This window comes from Loxodonta africana, chromosome 18 (genome assembly GCF_030014295.1).
Source record: "Loxodonta africana isolate mLoxAfr1 chromosome 18, mLoxAfr1.hap2, whole genome shotgun sequence".
In the NCBI taxonomy this organism is placed as follows: Eukaryota; Metazoa; Chordata; class Mammalia; order Proboscidea; family Elephantidae; genus Loxodonta; species Loxodonta africana.
Window position 1 is genome coordinate 60425340 of NC_087359.1, and position 17481 is coordinate 60442820.

A 17481-nucleotide genomic window follows, 5' to 3' on the forward strand; every position below is an offset into this window, starting at 1 on the left:
GCAGGGGAGCCCCCACCCCAACTGGGTCACTGGTCCCCCCCAGATGCTACTCTCCAGCCCAGGCTGCAGTGAGCAGAATCCAGCAGCTTAGTGCAGCGGGGTGGCGGGAGTCCTGCTGGCAGGCAGAGCGCGTGCTTGTGGTTTCTGGGAAACGCTGTAGAGATTTGCAGCATTTTTAAAATACTTGTGTTCCCACCCGCCACACACCCCCCTTCACCCTGTTCCCCACCCACCCCAAGTCCGGGTGTTTGCATATCCAGTATTTTCCAGAACCACTTCAATGTAAATAAGAGAGATTAGAAGAAAGCAGATGGCAGGGTGGCCCGGGTGTCAGGGCAGGCTGGTGGGGTTCTAGCCGGGGCTGGAAGGGGCCAGGACAGGCGACCTCAAGGCCCTGCCTGCCACCAAGGCACCAGGCTAAGTTTGCAAAAACAACCAATGATCATGGCATGCCCCCACGCCCAGCTCAATGTGGCCTGGGCACTGTGCCCACCACCTACGGCTGGGTGGCCAGGGCGCTCTGGGGCTGCTGTTCATTTAGCATCTCACAGTGATGAAGACAGAATGGTGTCTCCGAGGATAAAGAAGGGAGACCTAGCAGATAGGAACAGCCTAGTTTACTGCTCTATCCCACTGGTCCCATGTGCCCCACTAATCCAGGATAGATATCCCCCAAAATGCTGCCAAAGACCTTTCACCCACCAGTTCTCATGCCTTTGACACCTGCCCACTACTTTAACCCTCATTACCAAAAGGTCTTAATTTTGGTTCCACTCTGAGCCCCCAAGCCAGGGCTCTCTCATGGTGAGAGTTCCTGTTGCCAGAGCTGCCTGAAGCTCTGGCACGAAATGAAGTTAAAATTGCCTGTTTGAACAACAAAACACACACACACACACACACACACAACAAAAACCCTCCAATGATCATCTGGAATAAAATTAGGAACAGAAGCGTTCTAGGGTGCTGAGCCCAGGCAGCACCCAGCAGCTCCACCACTACCAGCAGCCCCCAGGAAAGCCCAGTGTGCAGAACCTGGCCTGGCAGACCCAGAAACAGCACAGTTTTGAGTCTCCCCTTAGCATACTGCAGGCCTCACTCCTGGGGACAAGGTGCCCTGGAGACAAGGTTGATGAGCCTCATACAGTTTCTACCCAGGGGTGTAGAGCTTCCACTGCAGGAAAGGGGGCTCCCCTGCCCCACCTCAGATGCAGGCGACCCTGACTGGCCAGTCACCTGTGAGGTCACTGCTGGCCAAGCCTGCATCCTATGGAGCTGGGCTCTAAAAAGCTGGAAAGAGCTAGGGAGAGCCAAGGTCTCATCTCTCCCTTCAGGTAGATGTCTGTAAGGACAGAGCTACAGGGAAAGAGTTTGGACAAAAGCAGAGTCAAAACATCAGGAGTCTCTGCTGGACAGAAAACTGTGAGAGCAGGAGAGCACTGGGGTGAATTAGTCACGCGGACTGAGAAATTACCTTTTCTGGGTGGCTTTAGAGGCTGGGCAGAGGGAAGGGTTACTAACCTTCCTAAGCATTTACTAGCCGCCAAAGTTTCACATAAGTGATCTCACCTAATACCGAAATGCGTTTGTCTTAAAGACCCACAAAGTACAGTATAAAAACAGAATAAAAAACAGTCTCCCTTGAGCCCCCAATCCTATTTTCCTTCTCAGAGATAACTGGTGTAAGTCAATTGGATGTGTGCCCTCCTCTGTCCCTCTCAAACTCTGGAAGGTTAGAATAATGCTTTTCATAGAGGAGATCAAGGATCACTTGTTCTAGGAGGCCTCTCCTAATTGCCATGCCCCCGGCTCCCAGTAGCACTAGCCACTTCCTCGTTCCTGCCCCCTCTACCCATATACACTTCTGCATAGCTGTGGTGCTTGTTTGCATTTCTTTACTTACATCTATGCTTCCTCTCTCAAAGGCAGATGGTTTAAGGAGTCCCTGGGTGGCCCAAACGGTTAGCGCTCAGCTAAAGCACCCAGTTACTAACCAAAAAAAGGTTAATAGTTTGAATCCCCCCAGAGGAACCTTGAAAGACCTGGTAATATACTTGCAAAAGATCACAGCCATTGAAAATCCTATAGAGTGCAGTCCTACTCTGCAACACATGGGGTCACCATGAGTCGGAACGGACTCCAGGACAACTGGCTATGCTTCCTGTGGAAAGACTATATTTTATTTATTTAATTCCCCAATGCCCAGCACAGTGCCTGATCCATAAATAGACTTCCTGTAATATTTGTTGAATGAATGAGTAAACCGAAGCTCAGAAACATTTGGTAACTTTGGTAAAACTTGAACCCATGCCTTTCTGGCTCCAAAGCCCATACTCTTTCCACTGTAATATTCCCTTCCCAGACTGTACTGAAGGTGGTTTAGGAAGGACATGACAACCTCTTAAGGAACCTTATGTCCTTAAAGCCTATGACGATGAGCCCCATGGTCCAACAGGAGAAGCAACTGCATCACAGGTCTCAGGCAAATGCCTGACAGCCTCAGAGGGTTCAGGAAACTAGACTTGACTGGGAGGGAGAGGTAGTAGGCATTCCTTTAAACCTCTACCTCTCTCCTCCCACTCATCCTCGAAAACTTAGGGAGGCAGAACTTTCTGGGTAGGATTCCCTACAAGCCAGCTCCTCTGGCTCTTGGTGATAGGGAATGACCATGCTGGCCAGGGTTTGGCCGAATGGGTTTTTCTGAGTTCAGCAGAGCCATGCCCTCCTGGCAGCTGGGCTGTGTCCTCAACATCCTACACTCCTAGACAATCTACTTGTCTCCCTAGATGGGCCCACTGAGAATACAAACAAGAGGGATCAACCCTCTTTACTCCCAGGCCCTAGTCCCCAGCCTGGCCTCTACTCTTTCCCAGGGGACTCTTAACTTTCCCACTCAGACTCATGGATGGGAAAGAGGAAGGAGTTCTGATTCAACTGGGGCTTTAGAATCCCCATCTTTACCAACACCTCCTCTAACCTCATCAGATTCCTGGAGCACTTTGCCTTTGAGTAATTGTTCCTGATGCTTTCAAAAAAACTTTTCCTGAGGAACAGGGAAAAAAACTCAACACCTTCCCCCAAAACTGGTGGTCACACTTGACCCCTCCTCTGCCTCATCCCCTACACTAGTTAGTCACCAAGACTACGGAGTCTACCTCGATCACTCAAGTCTGATACTCCTCTCCATCCCCACTGCTTCTACCCAAGTTCAGGCCTCCATCATCTGCCCCGATTACTACAATAGCCCCTGACTATTCTCCCCACAGCTAGCCTTGCTACAATCCAAAGCATTCTCCGTAAGTAGCCAGAGAATTTTGAAATCTCTTCCTATCTCTCTAATTAAACTGCTTCATTGCCCTTACGTTGAAGTTCACATTCCCTAGCATGGCTCACAAGGGCTTACGTGACCTGGCCCCTGCTTACCTCTCCTGCTGCTTCTCAACACTCATCCTACCCTGGCCTTCTCCAAATATGTCATTCTCTGTCCAGCCTTCCCTTCCCCTTACTCCTACTAAAACATCACCTGTTGCTGTTCCCCCTCCCCCCATGATTTCTTTGCTCCCCTAGCACACTGTAATGGCCTTTATTGAGCTTCTCAAACTGCACTGTCATTGTCTGACTAGTTGACCATTTCCTCCACTAGATTAGGAGTTCTTTGGGGCTGAGCCTGTGTACTGCTCACTGCTGGATCCCAGAGCCACACAGCAAGTGCTCAACAAATGTTTGCTCCATGGATAGGTGGGTGGAAGGATAGATGATGGAAGGACAAGATGCTTCTCTCAGGCCTGCTGAGCCTTTCCGTTAGGCCCCAAGTCTATCCTCCTACCATGGCTCAACCCTACTCCTGATGGAACCTGGTCTAGCAGCTATGGGGACTCATGAAGAAGGTACAGGCCAAGCATTCTGGACACACACCGTGTGAGAAGGAAACCCGAGGGGCTGGTTCTCCCTGGAGCCTTCTGAATAGGCCATGGAGAAAAGCCAGGGGGCCTGGCCCCATCTGTATGCAAGAAGAGAACAGATGGCCAGCCAGCTCCCTTAGAGCTCCCTAAGGACAGGCAATGTGTGGACACTGTTGATGGATGGCCTGGCGGGCAGGGTGGCCGCCAGGAACTGTCCCTGTGGAGCTAGAGTCGTCAGGGTACCCCGCCCAGAAGCCTGGAGGAGGCGAGAAGACTCTTTTCTTGGCATGGAACTAGGATTAGAACTATTGCCAAGAAAAGAAGCAGAAGAGTGGGAGGAAGAGGAGGAGGAGATAGAGAAGGACCACAGAAGAAGCTGCAGCACTCCCAGGCCAGGCTCCTAGAATCTGCCCCAGGAAGCTAGAAAATGCTGGGTTCATCCTGCTCCTCTCTGCTTGTGGCATGAGGACTCCCCCCAACCCTATGTTTCCTCTTAGTCTGTCAGATCATTCTAGGAGACTCATGGGGATGGGATTTTCTACTATGTCTCCTGCCAGATCCCCTAGGCTAATGCCTGGGGAAGAAGTCCTCTGGGCACCAGCTGGGCTTGCCCCATGTGGGCTGGAGCAAGCCAGCGTTTTAGGGATATCAGCAGTAACTCGGAATCCACCTGGGCCTCCAAAGCTGAACCATCCACTTCCCCAAGGATGGGGTAGCAGCAGCTAGCTGGGAAAGGTGAGATGCCAGGATGATCCCTGTGCTATAAAGAGAAAACTAAACAGCATCTGGGATGCCAGGCCCAGGGCCCCACAGAGGCCTGTGCTGTGGCTCAGCAGGAGCTGGCAACAATCCCCTGGGAGATTCTTTAAGAGAAAGAAAATTCCATCTGTTAAACGCATTGTTAGCCTGGGAGAAAGGAGACAGAGATGGCAACATGTTACGGTTTTTGGTTCTGAGATAAGGACCCTTCCTGTTCTCTTCCCCTTCTAAGTCATCGTTCCCTGAGTTTAGCCTGGTAGGCTGACACACAGTAGGTGCTCAGTGTTTTTCTGGAATTAATGAGGCCAGGTCCTTCCTTGGATTCCGCAACAGGCTCCCTCTCACTCCTTGCCACTCTCTGATTAGCAAAGCTGCCTGAACCTAACCAACACCAGCATAAAGGAAAGCCTGGAACCCAACTCCAATGCCTCCTGCCAGGCTCTGACCTAGCCACTTCCAGCTCCCAGGCCCAACTGATAGGCTATTAGGTTGACAGCCATCCTGAGCATCCGCTTCCCCTCCCTGGGAGACAGCTGGGGCTGGGACTCTGCCTGCTTCCGGAGCATTTCCTCCCATCTCTGAGTTACACATCTGGTGGGTCACTTAGTGCTGAAAAGCCCTGGTCAGGCTGTACACTAGTCAGGCTATAGCCCTAGAACCCACAGCTTGTCCCTCATGTGCTGTCTCCAGGCAGAATGTTCCAAACTCATAGGTAGTCACCCTATCAAAAGACTCCTGGGGTGAGAGATCTCGGATTCCCTGTAGAGATCTGCTCCTATGTCTATTCTAAATCTCTTTTGCTCCTATGTCACTTTCTTCCACTGCCTTTTTGTGTGGCAGGGTAAGTTGGACTCCAAGGGACAATCAGGGCATACTATCTCTGTAGGTTTGATTCCTGTCTGTTCTCCAGGACCACACTTTTCCTTCTTCCAGAAGAGGTAACAAAGACTCTTAGAAACTCAAATGATCTTTATAAAGCATATATCAAATCCAGTCACTCCCTGCTTTAAATCCTGCAATGGCTTCCCATTTCACTGGGATAAAATGAAAACTCCTACTATGATTTACAGGGTCCTCCATGACCTGGCCCTGCTTATCTCTATAACCTCACCTGGTATTTAACTCCTCGCTCACTCAGGAGCAACAGAGGCTTTGACCTGAGGTTATCTCCCCACGAGCTATAACCATAGCAGCTGTCCATCACAGATGTTCCATGGCAGCCCTTATTTGAAATAATGTCTTCCTTTCACCTATAATTCTAAATAACATGGAAATCCTAGATTTTAGCATTCAGACTATCTCTCAAATCTGGAGGTAGCGTATGTTAGCCCACATGCCCCAATTTGGGGCTTGGGAAATGTGGTCCCCAGGCCCCTAACCCATCCTTGTATCATCAAGCTCAACACTTCCACAGCAATTACCTACCAATATCAGACTCCTCCAGGAGCCCCAGAGATCAGGCAGAACCTGGTTTAGGGCAACACCCTTGAGAAAAGCGTTATGCTGAATTCAATCGACTTGATCCAATAGACATAGAAAAGAGAAGGCATCAAGCCATGACACATCTGGGATGCACCTCTCACTGAGAACTCCACCACAGTGAGCCCTTGAGGACTTGTCTTCAGCTTTTGGACAAGGTACAGAGGCAAAGGTGTAACTGCTGTAATAGGGATCTGGCATGGGGGCACCCTCTCCTGAGGTCCCCCCTCTCCACAGGCCGGGTAAGTTGCCCCTAGAGCCCAGGAAGCAACACAGCTTCCCCACTCACATACTCACTAGGCTCTGACTGTGGCCCTTGGGCATCCCAATCACCCATCTAAGTGCAACAGCAGGAGATGCCAGCATTCTGGATCCCTGCTCACCCCCCGCAGCCCAGGCAAACACTCACATCAGCTGGCTCCCTGCGGGGTCTCTCGCTGCTCCTCAGCCAGCTCTGGCTCAGCTCGCTGAGCTCTGGGATGGATTGCACCTTGAGCCGCACACTGTCCCCAGACTGCCGGATCATTTCCACAATCTCATCCCTGGACTTACTTTCCACATTGTGCCCATTAATCTCCACCAGCCGGTCACCTGGCACCAGTCCCAGGGCCAGGTCCTTGGTGCCTGCACCAGGCTCAGCAAAGTGAACAACCCTCCGATAGGCCTGGCCCTCAAGGCCCCGATCCAGCGTGGTCGTGCGCCTCAGGGAGAAGCCAAAGTCTCCAGTAGGCCGGCGTTGCAGCTCCAGCTCCCGGAGAGCAGGGGCTGGTGAGGGTAACACAGGGGGCAGGCGTAGGTCCACTGGGAACCTTTTAGTCACCAGCTCAGGGGCTCGGGACCGGGGCCCTGGCCGAGCGATGCCAGGGCCAGGATGCTGCAGCAGCTGACCCTCCAGAGTTCTCACCTCCACCTGTGGGGATGGGGCGGCTGAGTGCTCTGAGGGGGTTGAGGTTTCTGAAGCACTCTCGTCCCGGCTACGCTGAGAGAAAGAGAAGCGCTTGACAATTATCTGGGAGTTCTGCTTGGCTAAGGAGCCGAACTTGGCTGCCCGCTGCAGCACAGAGCCGCGGAAGCTGCCTTCCTCGCCCTTGAGGTCATCGCTCGAGCTGGCTGTGCTCAGGTGGCCCGAGTCCAGGATGATGCTGCCCCGGTTGCTGTCAGAGTCAATGTCAGTCAGGTGCAGGTCAGAGCCGCTGGCCACCTTGATGGGGATGGGGTTGGAGATTTCCAGGCGTGTCTTAGATTCACGCTTGGAAGAGCGGTTCAGGTTGAAGAAGCCACGTCGTAAGCTCATCTCCTCCAGGCTCCGCAGCTCTGCTGCTGACATACGCTCCTTCTTCTCCTTTTTCTCCTTCTTCTCCTTCCGCCCTCCATCTTTGTCCTTGTCTTTCTTCATTAGGTTAAACATGGTGGGGGTGCTGCTTTTAGGGGTGACACCCCCAGAGGATTATGGGTGATTAGCACAGGGTCTTCCTACCCCACCTTGCTGCTGCAAATAAACACACAGAGGGAGAAAGGTTATTCGAGCAGAGCCTCTTCTTGTGCCTCCAGGCCAGACCTGGCCAAATACTAACCAAACCAAAAACTCATTGCTGTCCAGTCGATTTCAATTCATAGCGACTCTCTAGGACGGAGTAGAACTGCCCCATAGGGTTTCCCAGGCTGTAATCCTTATGGAAGCAGACTGCCACATCTTTCTCCTGCAGAGTGGCTGTTGGGTTCGAACCTTCAACCTTTTGGTTAGCAGCCGAGCACTTAACCACTGTATCACCAGAGCTCCTATAGTAAACACACCTATCCCTTACTGAGTGCTAGCTATGTGCCAGGCACTCTGCTTTACACAGTATTGCCCCAGTTAATGTAATCCTTATAACATTTCTATGGGTAAGTTTTCCTATTACCCCCATTACACAAACAAGGAAACTTGAGACTTAGATATAGTTACAAAAGCCGAGACTCCTAGGCCTGTCCTTTCGCTTAAACCCCAATAGACCAAGGCATAGGTGTGCCTGGAGGTGGCATCTGGGAGACGTGACCTCCTGGCAAGGGGATACATTAAGCCAACCTGGGACCTGACTTAAGAATCAAACACAAAGGAAAAAGGAAAGGGATCCTGCACACCATCACCTCCTCGCAGCCAGCGTCCACTGAGGCAACAGATGCTACTAGACTCTTTCCTAAGCCTGTTGCCTCTGAAGTGTCATCCTTAGCCACCATCTAGCAGAAGACTTCAAGGGAACCAACATTCCTTTAATGACTATCACATGCCAGGCACTTTCCACACACTATCTTGTTTGAGCCTCCCAGCATCCCTGTAAGGTAGGTATCATTTCCTCCACCAGACAGATGAGGAAAATGGGGCTCAGAAAATTAAGTATGTGTTAATTGTCACACAGCTAATAAGTGGCATTGCTGGGATTCAAGGGCAAATACTGTGTTCTTTCTAAGGGCCTGGGAGTCCAAAGTGAAGGGAGGAGGGAAGGAAGGGGAAGGTCCAAAGTGAACAGAGAACAGACAGCTGCAAGGTGGGGGTGGGGGCTGGTGGATAAACAGGATCCTGAAAAGCTCACATCCTGTTCCCCAGACTAACACCTAAATATAGCCTCGAGAAGAAAGTTGTGGCAGTCTGAGAGAAAACCCCAGCTCTAGGGTACCACGCCTAGGTGCCAACCTACTCCCACCCCTATGCACATCCCATTGGGGACAGACTGAAAAAGCCTGGTGGAGGTGGAACTGAAACAGCCTTTCTTGTTCTAACCAGCAGGGAACAAAAAGTCTAAGTAGGCCAAACAACCTAATTAGAAATTAAATTCTGGTTTTTTCTCTCTCCATGAAGGGCCTCCCCTCTTGAGTTTTAGACCAGCTTACCCCCTTCTAGCAATAACCTCTGCCAGACCCTGGAGAGACTTACCTCTCTGTGCATCCCACCCCTGCCACCAAGCAGGGCCCCCAGGCATACCATTCTACCAAGAGTGACTCCCATCCTAAGTACAATGCCCAGGGAGGCAAGAAGGCCAGGAACTCCCAAGGATCCTGGTGCACTGGCTAAATGCTTCCCCCTTATCCAGCACCCTGACCCATGTGCTTCCCGGGAGACAAACACAACTTCTTCTAAAGCAGTGCTGTCTGCAAGAAATATAAGCCACACATGTAATTTTAAAATTTCCAGTGGCCACGTTAAAAAAGGTAAAAAGAAACAGTTGAAATTAACTTTAATAATATATTTATTTAACACATATACCCAAAATATTGTCATTTCGACATGTAATCAATATTTTTAAAAATTTAGATATTTTGCATTCTCTTTTCCCTATTGTCTTCGAAATTTGGTGTGTACTTAGAGCATATCTCAATTCAGACTAACCACATTTCAAGAGATCAAAACCATATGTGACTCACTCCACTGATTCCAACTCATGGCAACTGCATGTGTGTCAGAGTGCAACTGTGCCCCACAAGGTTTTCAGTGGCTGATTTTCTGGAAGTAGATTGCCAGGACTTTCTTCCAAGGTGCCCTGAGTTGACTAAAACTGCCCAACCTTTCAGTTAGCAGTCAAGCACTTAAGCGTTTGCACTACCCAGGGACTCCCATGTGTGAATGGTGGCTATCATATTGGACTGTGTAATTCTAGAGAAATCTTTAGTTGTGAAGCATTAGATATAGGAAGTCTGGCCTAGTCACTGGCTCCCTATGGTCTTAGCATTAGTTCCTTTCCTTCTCTGACCTAAGTTGCTACCTGACAAAGTTCCCTCAATGCTCCATGCTCAGTACCTGGGAGTTGAGGGACAGGAGATCTAGGGCCCAAGAAGTGCAAAGGCAGGGCCAGCTGGGTCTGGACTGATATGGGTTGAGGGAGTACCTGCCAGCTGTCAGCCTCCCCTCAAGGCTCTACTTGGCATGCGAGCCTCCCTCTCCTCCTGAACATGGATGGGGGTTTAGCACAGGCCAGCCACATATTAGGACGCGGGACTGAGTCATGAGCCTATCATAGGGCAAGCAACTGCACCACATTCACACCAAACCAGAAGCCCTCCTCATCCCCGTCTCTTGGCAAGGATCTTTAGCTGGTCACTGCCCACCTCACCTGTCACCCACCACCACTCACACTGTCTCAAAGGGCTGGTTTAGGAGATGGCTCAAGGGGCACTCATGGCGGAAATGATGAAAGAAATCTGCCTTGGGGACTTGGAGGGGACAAAAAAAAAAGAGTATACTGGCCTTAGTCCAGCCACAGAGGACCCAACTAACTACAATGCTGCCCCACCAAGCCTCCAGTTTTTTAGTCTCCAGTTCTCACTCTGCAGTCCTTACCCAAGTCAGGCTCTTTGCTGGAGCCTAGATATCTGAGGACTATCAACTGAAAACAGCCCCCAGAATTCTAGAATCATTGAGCTGGAAAGGCCCCTGAGAAGTAATTTCATTTAAATCCCTGCCTCAGCAGCAGCCTGCCTGCCCCTCACTGCCACTGTGCCAGTCAGGAACAACAGAGAGTCACAACAGCAGCACAGAGCATGGTGCTTGCTGGGGAATTTTAGGAGATCTGGTATCTAGGCCTGGATCCGCCAACAAATCGCTGGGGGACCTTGAACCTGTCACTCTGCTCAAGGTTGGACTAGATCTAGGTCTGTTCTAGCTCTAAAATTCCAAATTTCTAAGTCTCTTGTGAACACAGGTTAGTTATTAACCTTCTGCCAAAGGCACCCCTCTCATTCCAGCCCTGAGGCCTCAGAGACTGAATCCATGTCAACCCTTCCCTCCTCCCCATCCTTGTCCTGCCACTGTTACCTGTGCGGCTCACAAGGTACCCCCTTCCCCACTGTCAGCCCACAATTGCCATGCCTGCCCATGGTCTTGGTTCTCTCCTGAACCACAGGTCTGGAGCCACCTCTGCCTGTAGCCTCCCTCTCCAGGGCTGACTCTGCAATGCAGCTGCAGCTGCTCCTATGCTCCTCAGCCCCCAATTCACCAGAGACCTGGGCTCTGTCACCTCCTTGCAGACCTTGGGCTTCCCAGGGTCTCTGGTCCTCGGGTCCAAAGTCCCCAGCAGCTCAGACACACACCACCTTCCCATTCCAGACTGCAGTATCTATGTGCCTCTCCTTCCTCTCTTACCCTCCCCTTTCCCTCCAGAGAAGGCAACCTTATGGTTTTTCTGATCTTTACCTTTTTCCCGTCACCCTACTCAGGATGCATCCCTAATTGTGGGTAGAGGAAAGGTATGTATGTAAATTAGCGTAGGTGCCTAAATTATCTGGATCCCACTATCCCCTAAACCAAAGCAAAGAACAATCTGTCAACTCAGCTACTTTGTCACTGTACAATGGTAAGCATCTTGAGGACAGGGACCATTCAACTCAAATATGCATCAATTTGTCCAGAAACAGGAGAATGGATAAACAAACTGTACGTGTTCAGATGACAGAACACTACTCGGCAATAAAAAGTATCTGCACAACACTGATACAACAACAGGGATGAATCTAAAAACATTATGCCAAGTGAGAAGGAAAGAAGCCTTTCACCCTAAGAGTATATATCTTATGATTCCATTTATATGAAATTCTAGCACAGGCCAAACTAACCTATGTTGGAAAAAAAATCAGAACAGCAGTTACCACTGGGAAATGAGGATGGGAAATGCCTGAGAAAGGGCACGAGGGAACTTTCTGGGGTCATGGTCATGTTCTCTATCTTGACAGTGGTTTGGGATGCACAGGTGTCTGCATTTGTCAACACTCACTGAACAACACAGGTAAGATTGGTGAATTTCACTGCATGTAAATATTAACTCAAAAAAAGAACTATAAACAAATATTGAACTCTAGTTAATGATATACATGCTGAAGTATTTGGGAGAAAGTAAACTGACGTCTGTGATTTACTTTGAGCTACATCAACAACGTACGATGGATTGATAGATCGAGGGATTAATATATAATAAAGTAAAATGTTAATTGTAGAATCTAAGTGGTAGGGGTGATCATTGTAAAACTGACTTTTCTGAATGTTTAAAAAGTTTTGTGATAAAATATTGGAAAAAAATATGTATCAATCAAACACTGACTAATGCGAGGGATGCAAAGATAAATAAAACTAGTGAAAGAGCTCAAGCTTTGAATATCTGGTTACAGACCTGTGAACAGTTCCCAGTTAATAGCTGTGCAATCTTGGGCAAGTCACTTAATGCTTCTATGTCTCTGTTTTTCCATCTGTAAAATGGAAATAGTAATAGCACCTATCTCATAAGACGTGGAAACTAAATAACATGTATATAAGCCCCTCACGTAACGACTGGCCCACAGTAAGACCTCAAGAATGGTACCTGATAGTGGCAGGGCACAATGTTTACCATTTAAACAGGACAGAGAAAGGATACTACACAAATGACTGTCACCACAAGTAAGACTAAAATAAGTCAAGACATAAAATCTTGATGCTGGGAAGGACTTTTGTAAATGGAAACTAGAGCCCAAAGTGAAGGCCACCCAGTGAGCACTTTGCTGAGCTGTATCACACTGGCTGGATTGAGTTCAGAAGCCCCATATAACCACTGCCAAGGATATAAAAAAATAGTTGCCATCGAGTCGATTCAGACTCATGGCAATCCTGTGTATGTCAGAGTAGAACTATGCTCCATACAATTTTCTATGGCTGATTTTTCGAAAGTAGGTCACCAGGCCTTTCTTCTGAGGTGCCTCTGGTAGGCTCAAACCTCCAACCTTTCAGTTAGCAGCCAAGTGCATTAACCATTTGGTATCCATTAACAAGGATACCAAAATCAAACCAAACCCATTGCTGTCGAGTTGATTCCAACTCATAGTGACCCTATAGGACAGAGTAGAACTGCCCCATAGGGTTTCCAAGGAACGGCTGGTGGATTCAAACTGCCCACCTTTTTTGGTTAGCAGTCGAGTTCTTAACCAGTGCACCACCAGGGCTTCCTAACAAGGACAGAAAAAGGCAAATCAAAGATGCAGAAATATAAATGGCTAACAAACATGGACAGGTATTCAGCCTCAGTAATATTCCCAGAAATGTGAAATAAAACAGAGGTATACTGTTTTTCACTTACCAGTTTAGTAAAAACTATCAAGATTGATAACATGCAACGTTAGGGGATGAGAAGCAGGGAGTCTTACGTGTGTTGGTGGGAGTATAAATTGGTATAATTTTTTAAGGGGGAAAATCCGTGGTATCTATGAAGCTGTTTTTTTGACTTGGCAATTCTACTTACAAACACCTATCCTATGAATATATTCACACAATGAGCATGGTTAATCTTTGCAGCATTGTCTGTAATGTATAAATCTGTAAATCATTAGAGGAATAGCTAAGTCATGGAACAACTGGGCAGATTTTTTTTAAATGAGGTAGATTTGTGTATACGGATCTGAAAGATTTTATGCTATACTGTTAAGTGAAAAAAGCAAGTTGCAGGATAGTATATAATTTTTGCTAAAAACAAAATAAACTCTGTATATATAAACCCCACTGCCGTGGAGTCGATTCCAACTCATAGCGACCCTGTACCACAGAGCAGAACTGCCCCAAGGGGTTTCCAAGGAGCGGCTGGTGGATTCAAACTGCTGACTTTTTGGTTAGCAGCTGAGCTCTTAACCACTATGCCACCAGGGCTCCAGGGTATATACACACGCGTGTGTACGCACATTCTGTATAATATTTGCATATGCATAGAAGAATGTCTGCTTTGGGGAAGGGACTGAGATTTTAGAGGACTCAAAGCAGACTCATGTTTTAGTCTGCATTATCTTAATTTTTTACAATGAGAATATTCATCTGGTAGATGCACACAGGAAACCCTGGTGGCTAGTGGTTAAGTACTATGGTTAAGTACTACCAAGAGGTGGGCAGTTTGAATCTGCCAGGCGCTCCTTGGAAACTATCGGGCAGTCCTACTCTGTCCTATAGGGTCGCTATGAGTCGGAATCGACTCGACGGCACTGGGTTTGGTTTGGTTTGGCTTGGTTTTAGATGCACACGTGTGTGTATGTGTGTGTTTAAGCCTAGGGGCTTTGGATAGCGAGATTATGTGTAACTTTCTTCTGCTTTTCTGCATGTACTTCATTTCCTACAGAAAAATCTTTTATATTTATCTATTAAATATAAATATTTAAAATATAGAAATGTAATATAAATATATATATATCGCTATATAACAAACTAAAAAAATTAATCTGGAAAGATAGATTACAAAAATTTATCAGTGGTTATCTCTGGGGAGTGGAGGAAAGGAGGGAGAAGAGTTTAACTTTCTACTTGGTATGCTTCCTACTGGTTAAACTTATTTCCAGTACATGTTACTTTTGAGATTTTAAAGATTAGAAAGAAAGGCTTGACAAAGGAGTATGCAATCCGTCTAGCATTAATGCTGTAAATGGGGTTTGCAGTAGTAAGTTCAAGGCTTGCCATCTCATGCTTTGAGAAAGTTTCTGTGACTTCGGAGACTTGGTTAAAACACATTTCACTGGTATTGTGTGGCTTTAAGTGGGGACGGATTTAAATGGGTCACCCTGCAGCTGGCATAGTAGAAACCCCAGGAAATGGAAACTATAACGTTAGAATCCCAAGAGCACCCAGACTTGGTTGCTGGCGATGGATACTTAAGTCAGCTCCCCCAGACCACTCTCATAAATAAATAAAAAGGAAATACTTTCCCAAGAGAGCTGGCCTCCCTCCCTTGGCCTCTGACCGCCCAGAGTGCCGTTTTCTCCAGCCCTGAGGCCTTTATCTCGGCAAAGGGTAGCACAGAGCAGACAACACCAGCGGCCCGGTGGGGCTCCAACGTCACCTGGCCCGGCCAGGCGGCCCCAGGGGAAGAGGTTCAGGGTACAGGGCCTGTCCCGGCCGTCAAGCCTCTTCCCGGTCGGTTCTGCTGAGCTCCGCAGCGCCCAGTGACTCACTACCAGGTCACACGGAGCTTATCTGGCTCCAGGTGTGCTCGCTCCGTCACCTCGCTTCTCACACGACATCAGCCGGCTGGCCCGGGAGCTTGCTGGCTCCCGGCTTCTTTCCTTGCCCGCCGCAGCGCCGGGACCTGGCCGCTCTCGGCATTTCCAGGCAGCCCGGCCGCGCGCAGCCTCGCGGGGCCTTCCGCTGCGATGCCGTCTCCCCTGGAACGCAGCAATCCCGTGGGCCCCGGAAGAAACGAGAGTGGGAGTGGTGCCAGCCGCCGGCCAGGCCCCTTGCTGCTCTTCCAGGTGCGCTGCCTCGGCCCATGCGGGCCCAAGCGGCTCCTGACACAGCGACCCGCGCTATGCTCAGCTAATACTACCCCCCCACCACCACCTTCTGTGTGACCTTGAGCAAGCCCCGTCCCCGCTCTGGGCCTCAGCTATTTCAACTATAAAATCTCCAAGGGCCTGGGAGCTCAGACTTGGCCCCACGCCCTTGACTTTGCTGGAGAGGTATTCCACTCAACCACACACTGCAGGCTCTAATCCCACTCTGCCTCCCAACTGCTGTGTGACCTTGAGCCCATCATCCAACATCTCTGAATATCAGAGAATAATAAAAAATAATCCTTTTTAAGAGACAACCAAGTACCTGGCAGAGAGAAAGGACCCAATAATTTAAACCACCGCTGGACTCAAAGCTGTTTGAAATATCAAGGGAATGTGGGTAATTTACAAGCCACATGATTCCTACCTCAAGGCAAAAGGCAGAGGAGTGAAGTGGGGAGAAGGAGTGGAGGTTTTCCAGACCTGCTCCCCACCTTTCCCAATCCAGCACACCACCCTACCCTCCAGTTCAGGCTACCTCAGAGAATATGATAGGGGCCAAGGGTCATGTGGCGATCTGACAGCACCATCAGCCTGGCCCAAAACAGAACTTAAAAGCTCCATCAAGCCCCCAGCCCAAGCCCTGGGAGAACCTGTCAATCACAGCACACAGTGAGCTATGCCCACCCATCCCCTTAAACTTTTAAACTGCATCAGGCCAGAGCCCCTCAGCTTTACCCAAAACACGCAGTAGAAATCCTCCCCACCTGGGACAAGGCCTGGGGCCTAGGGCCGCTCACAGGACCCAGCTCACACTGATGCTCCAGTACCCATCTGTGGTGTCCACTTCAGGTAAGGGGGGTCTGGCTGCTGATAGACCTCAGATTTGAAGGAGAAAGTAACAGCCCTGCTGCCCTGGAGATCTGTGACACACTAAGTCCGGGATCAAGGCTTCCTGAGTTCCAACAACTCCCTGCTCCACCCCCAGCAGGGTGGATTCGCCCTTTCCCACAAACCCCAGTTCTGCCCCACCCAGTCCACTTTTTAGGTACCTGCCTCTGGGGGCCCTGGAATTTTCAGGCCCAACTTCTGAAGACACATGTGTCCCTCAATGAGCAGCCTCGAGAAGGGGCGGTGAAGGGGGCTCCAGGAAACAGGCTGGCTGCCCATACTGTCCAAGAGTGAGGGCACAATCCATGTGAGGGCTTGTGAGGAGAGCCTGGGGACTGGGAGGAAGCCCTCGGGCACATGCCTGGGCACCTGAGCCAGGCTGTGAGAGAGTAAACAAACCAGACGTTCAGAGCTGCCAGGCGCCAGGTCAACTGTTCAAAGTTCAAAGCTCCCAAGGGAAATGACCACCAGGATGTGGCCTCTGCCACTCCCATTCCACCCCCTTGACCCTATGACCCTTCTCGTTCCCCTAACCCCCAACACAACAGCTCCCTCCAAGCCACTGTCTTCCTGGAATTGTGGCCCCAACCCCAATTCTCCAAAAAGGTCAAGCACACCTCCACCAGAGGCTATATATAGCCAGTCATGTCCAGCAACCAGGAGGGTATTTCCTGGAAAACCCTCATCACAAAAGGACAGAGGGGAAGCTCAGGAGGTGGCAAGCCATTGACAAGGAGCCAGTGAGGTCTGTCGGGAAGCCAGAGACCTCAGAGACCAACTTTCAGTATTTCCAAATAGAATGTAACCCCTGAACCAAGAAGGGTGGGGAACATTAGGTAAGGCTGAGCGCATTGCCATGACAGTAGGACATCAAACTGTCCAAGAAAGGGGTTCCAGGCCTGGTAAGCACATGGAAAGGCAGTTAACCTCTAGATTCAATGACCTTGCTCTTAATCACCTTGGGTGACCTTCCCTCTCTCCCAGCAGGGCTCCAATGCACACACTCTTCCCACAGTTCACTCTCCATAGGGGTATTTACAAGGTCTGCTCAGCCAGAAGTCTAACGGACTCCAAGAGGCAGAACCAACTCAAGCAAACTGGCCCGAGTCACTGGCAAGCTGAAGGGGGATTGATTCCATAATTTTCCAAGACCATCTGAGGGCAGGAAGGCCCTAACCAGGAGAGCCCCTCCCAGAAAGCATCCTTCAGCTCT

At 49.5% G+C, this 17481-nt stretch overlaps 1 protein-coding gene across 5 annotated transcripts in view; it reads right to left on the bottom strand.

Moving 5' to 3' along the window:
- Window positions 1-17481, bottom strand: part of MYO18A (myosin XVIIIA) — a 102515-nt gene that overhangs the window by 83788 nt on the left and 1246 nt on the right. For all 5 annotated transcript variants that reach the window (XM_064271490.1, XM_064271489.1, XM_064271488.1 and 2 more), the window contains exon 2: window positions 6547-7626. In XM_064271490.1, the coding sequence (XP_064127560.1) occupies window positions 6547-7545 (999 nt within the window). In that variant the 5' untranslated portion in view covers window positions 7546-7626. The remainder of the gene's footprint in view (window positions 1-6546; window positions 7627-17481) is intronic.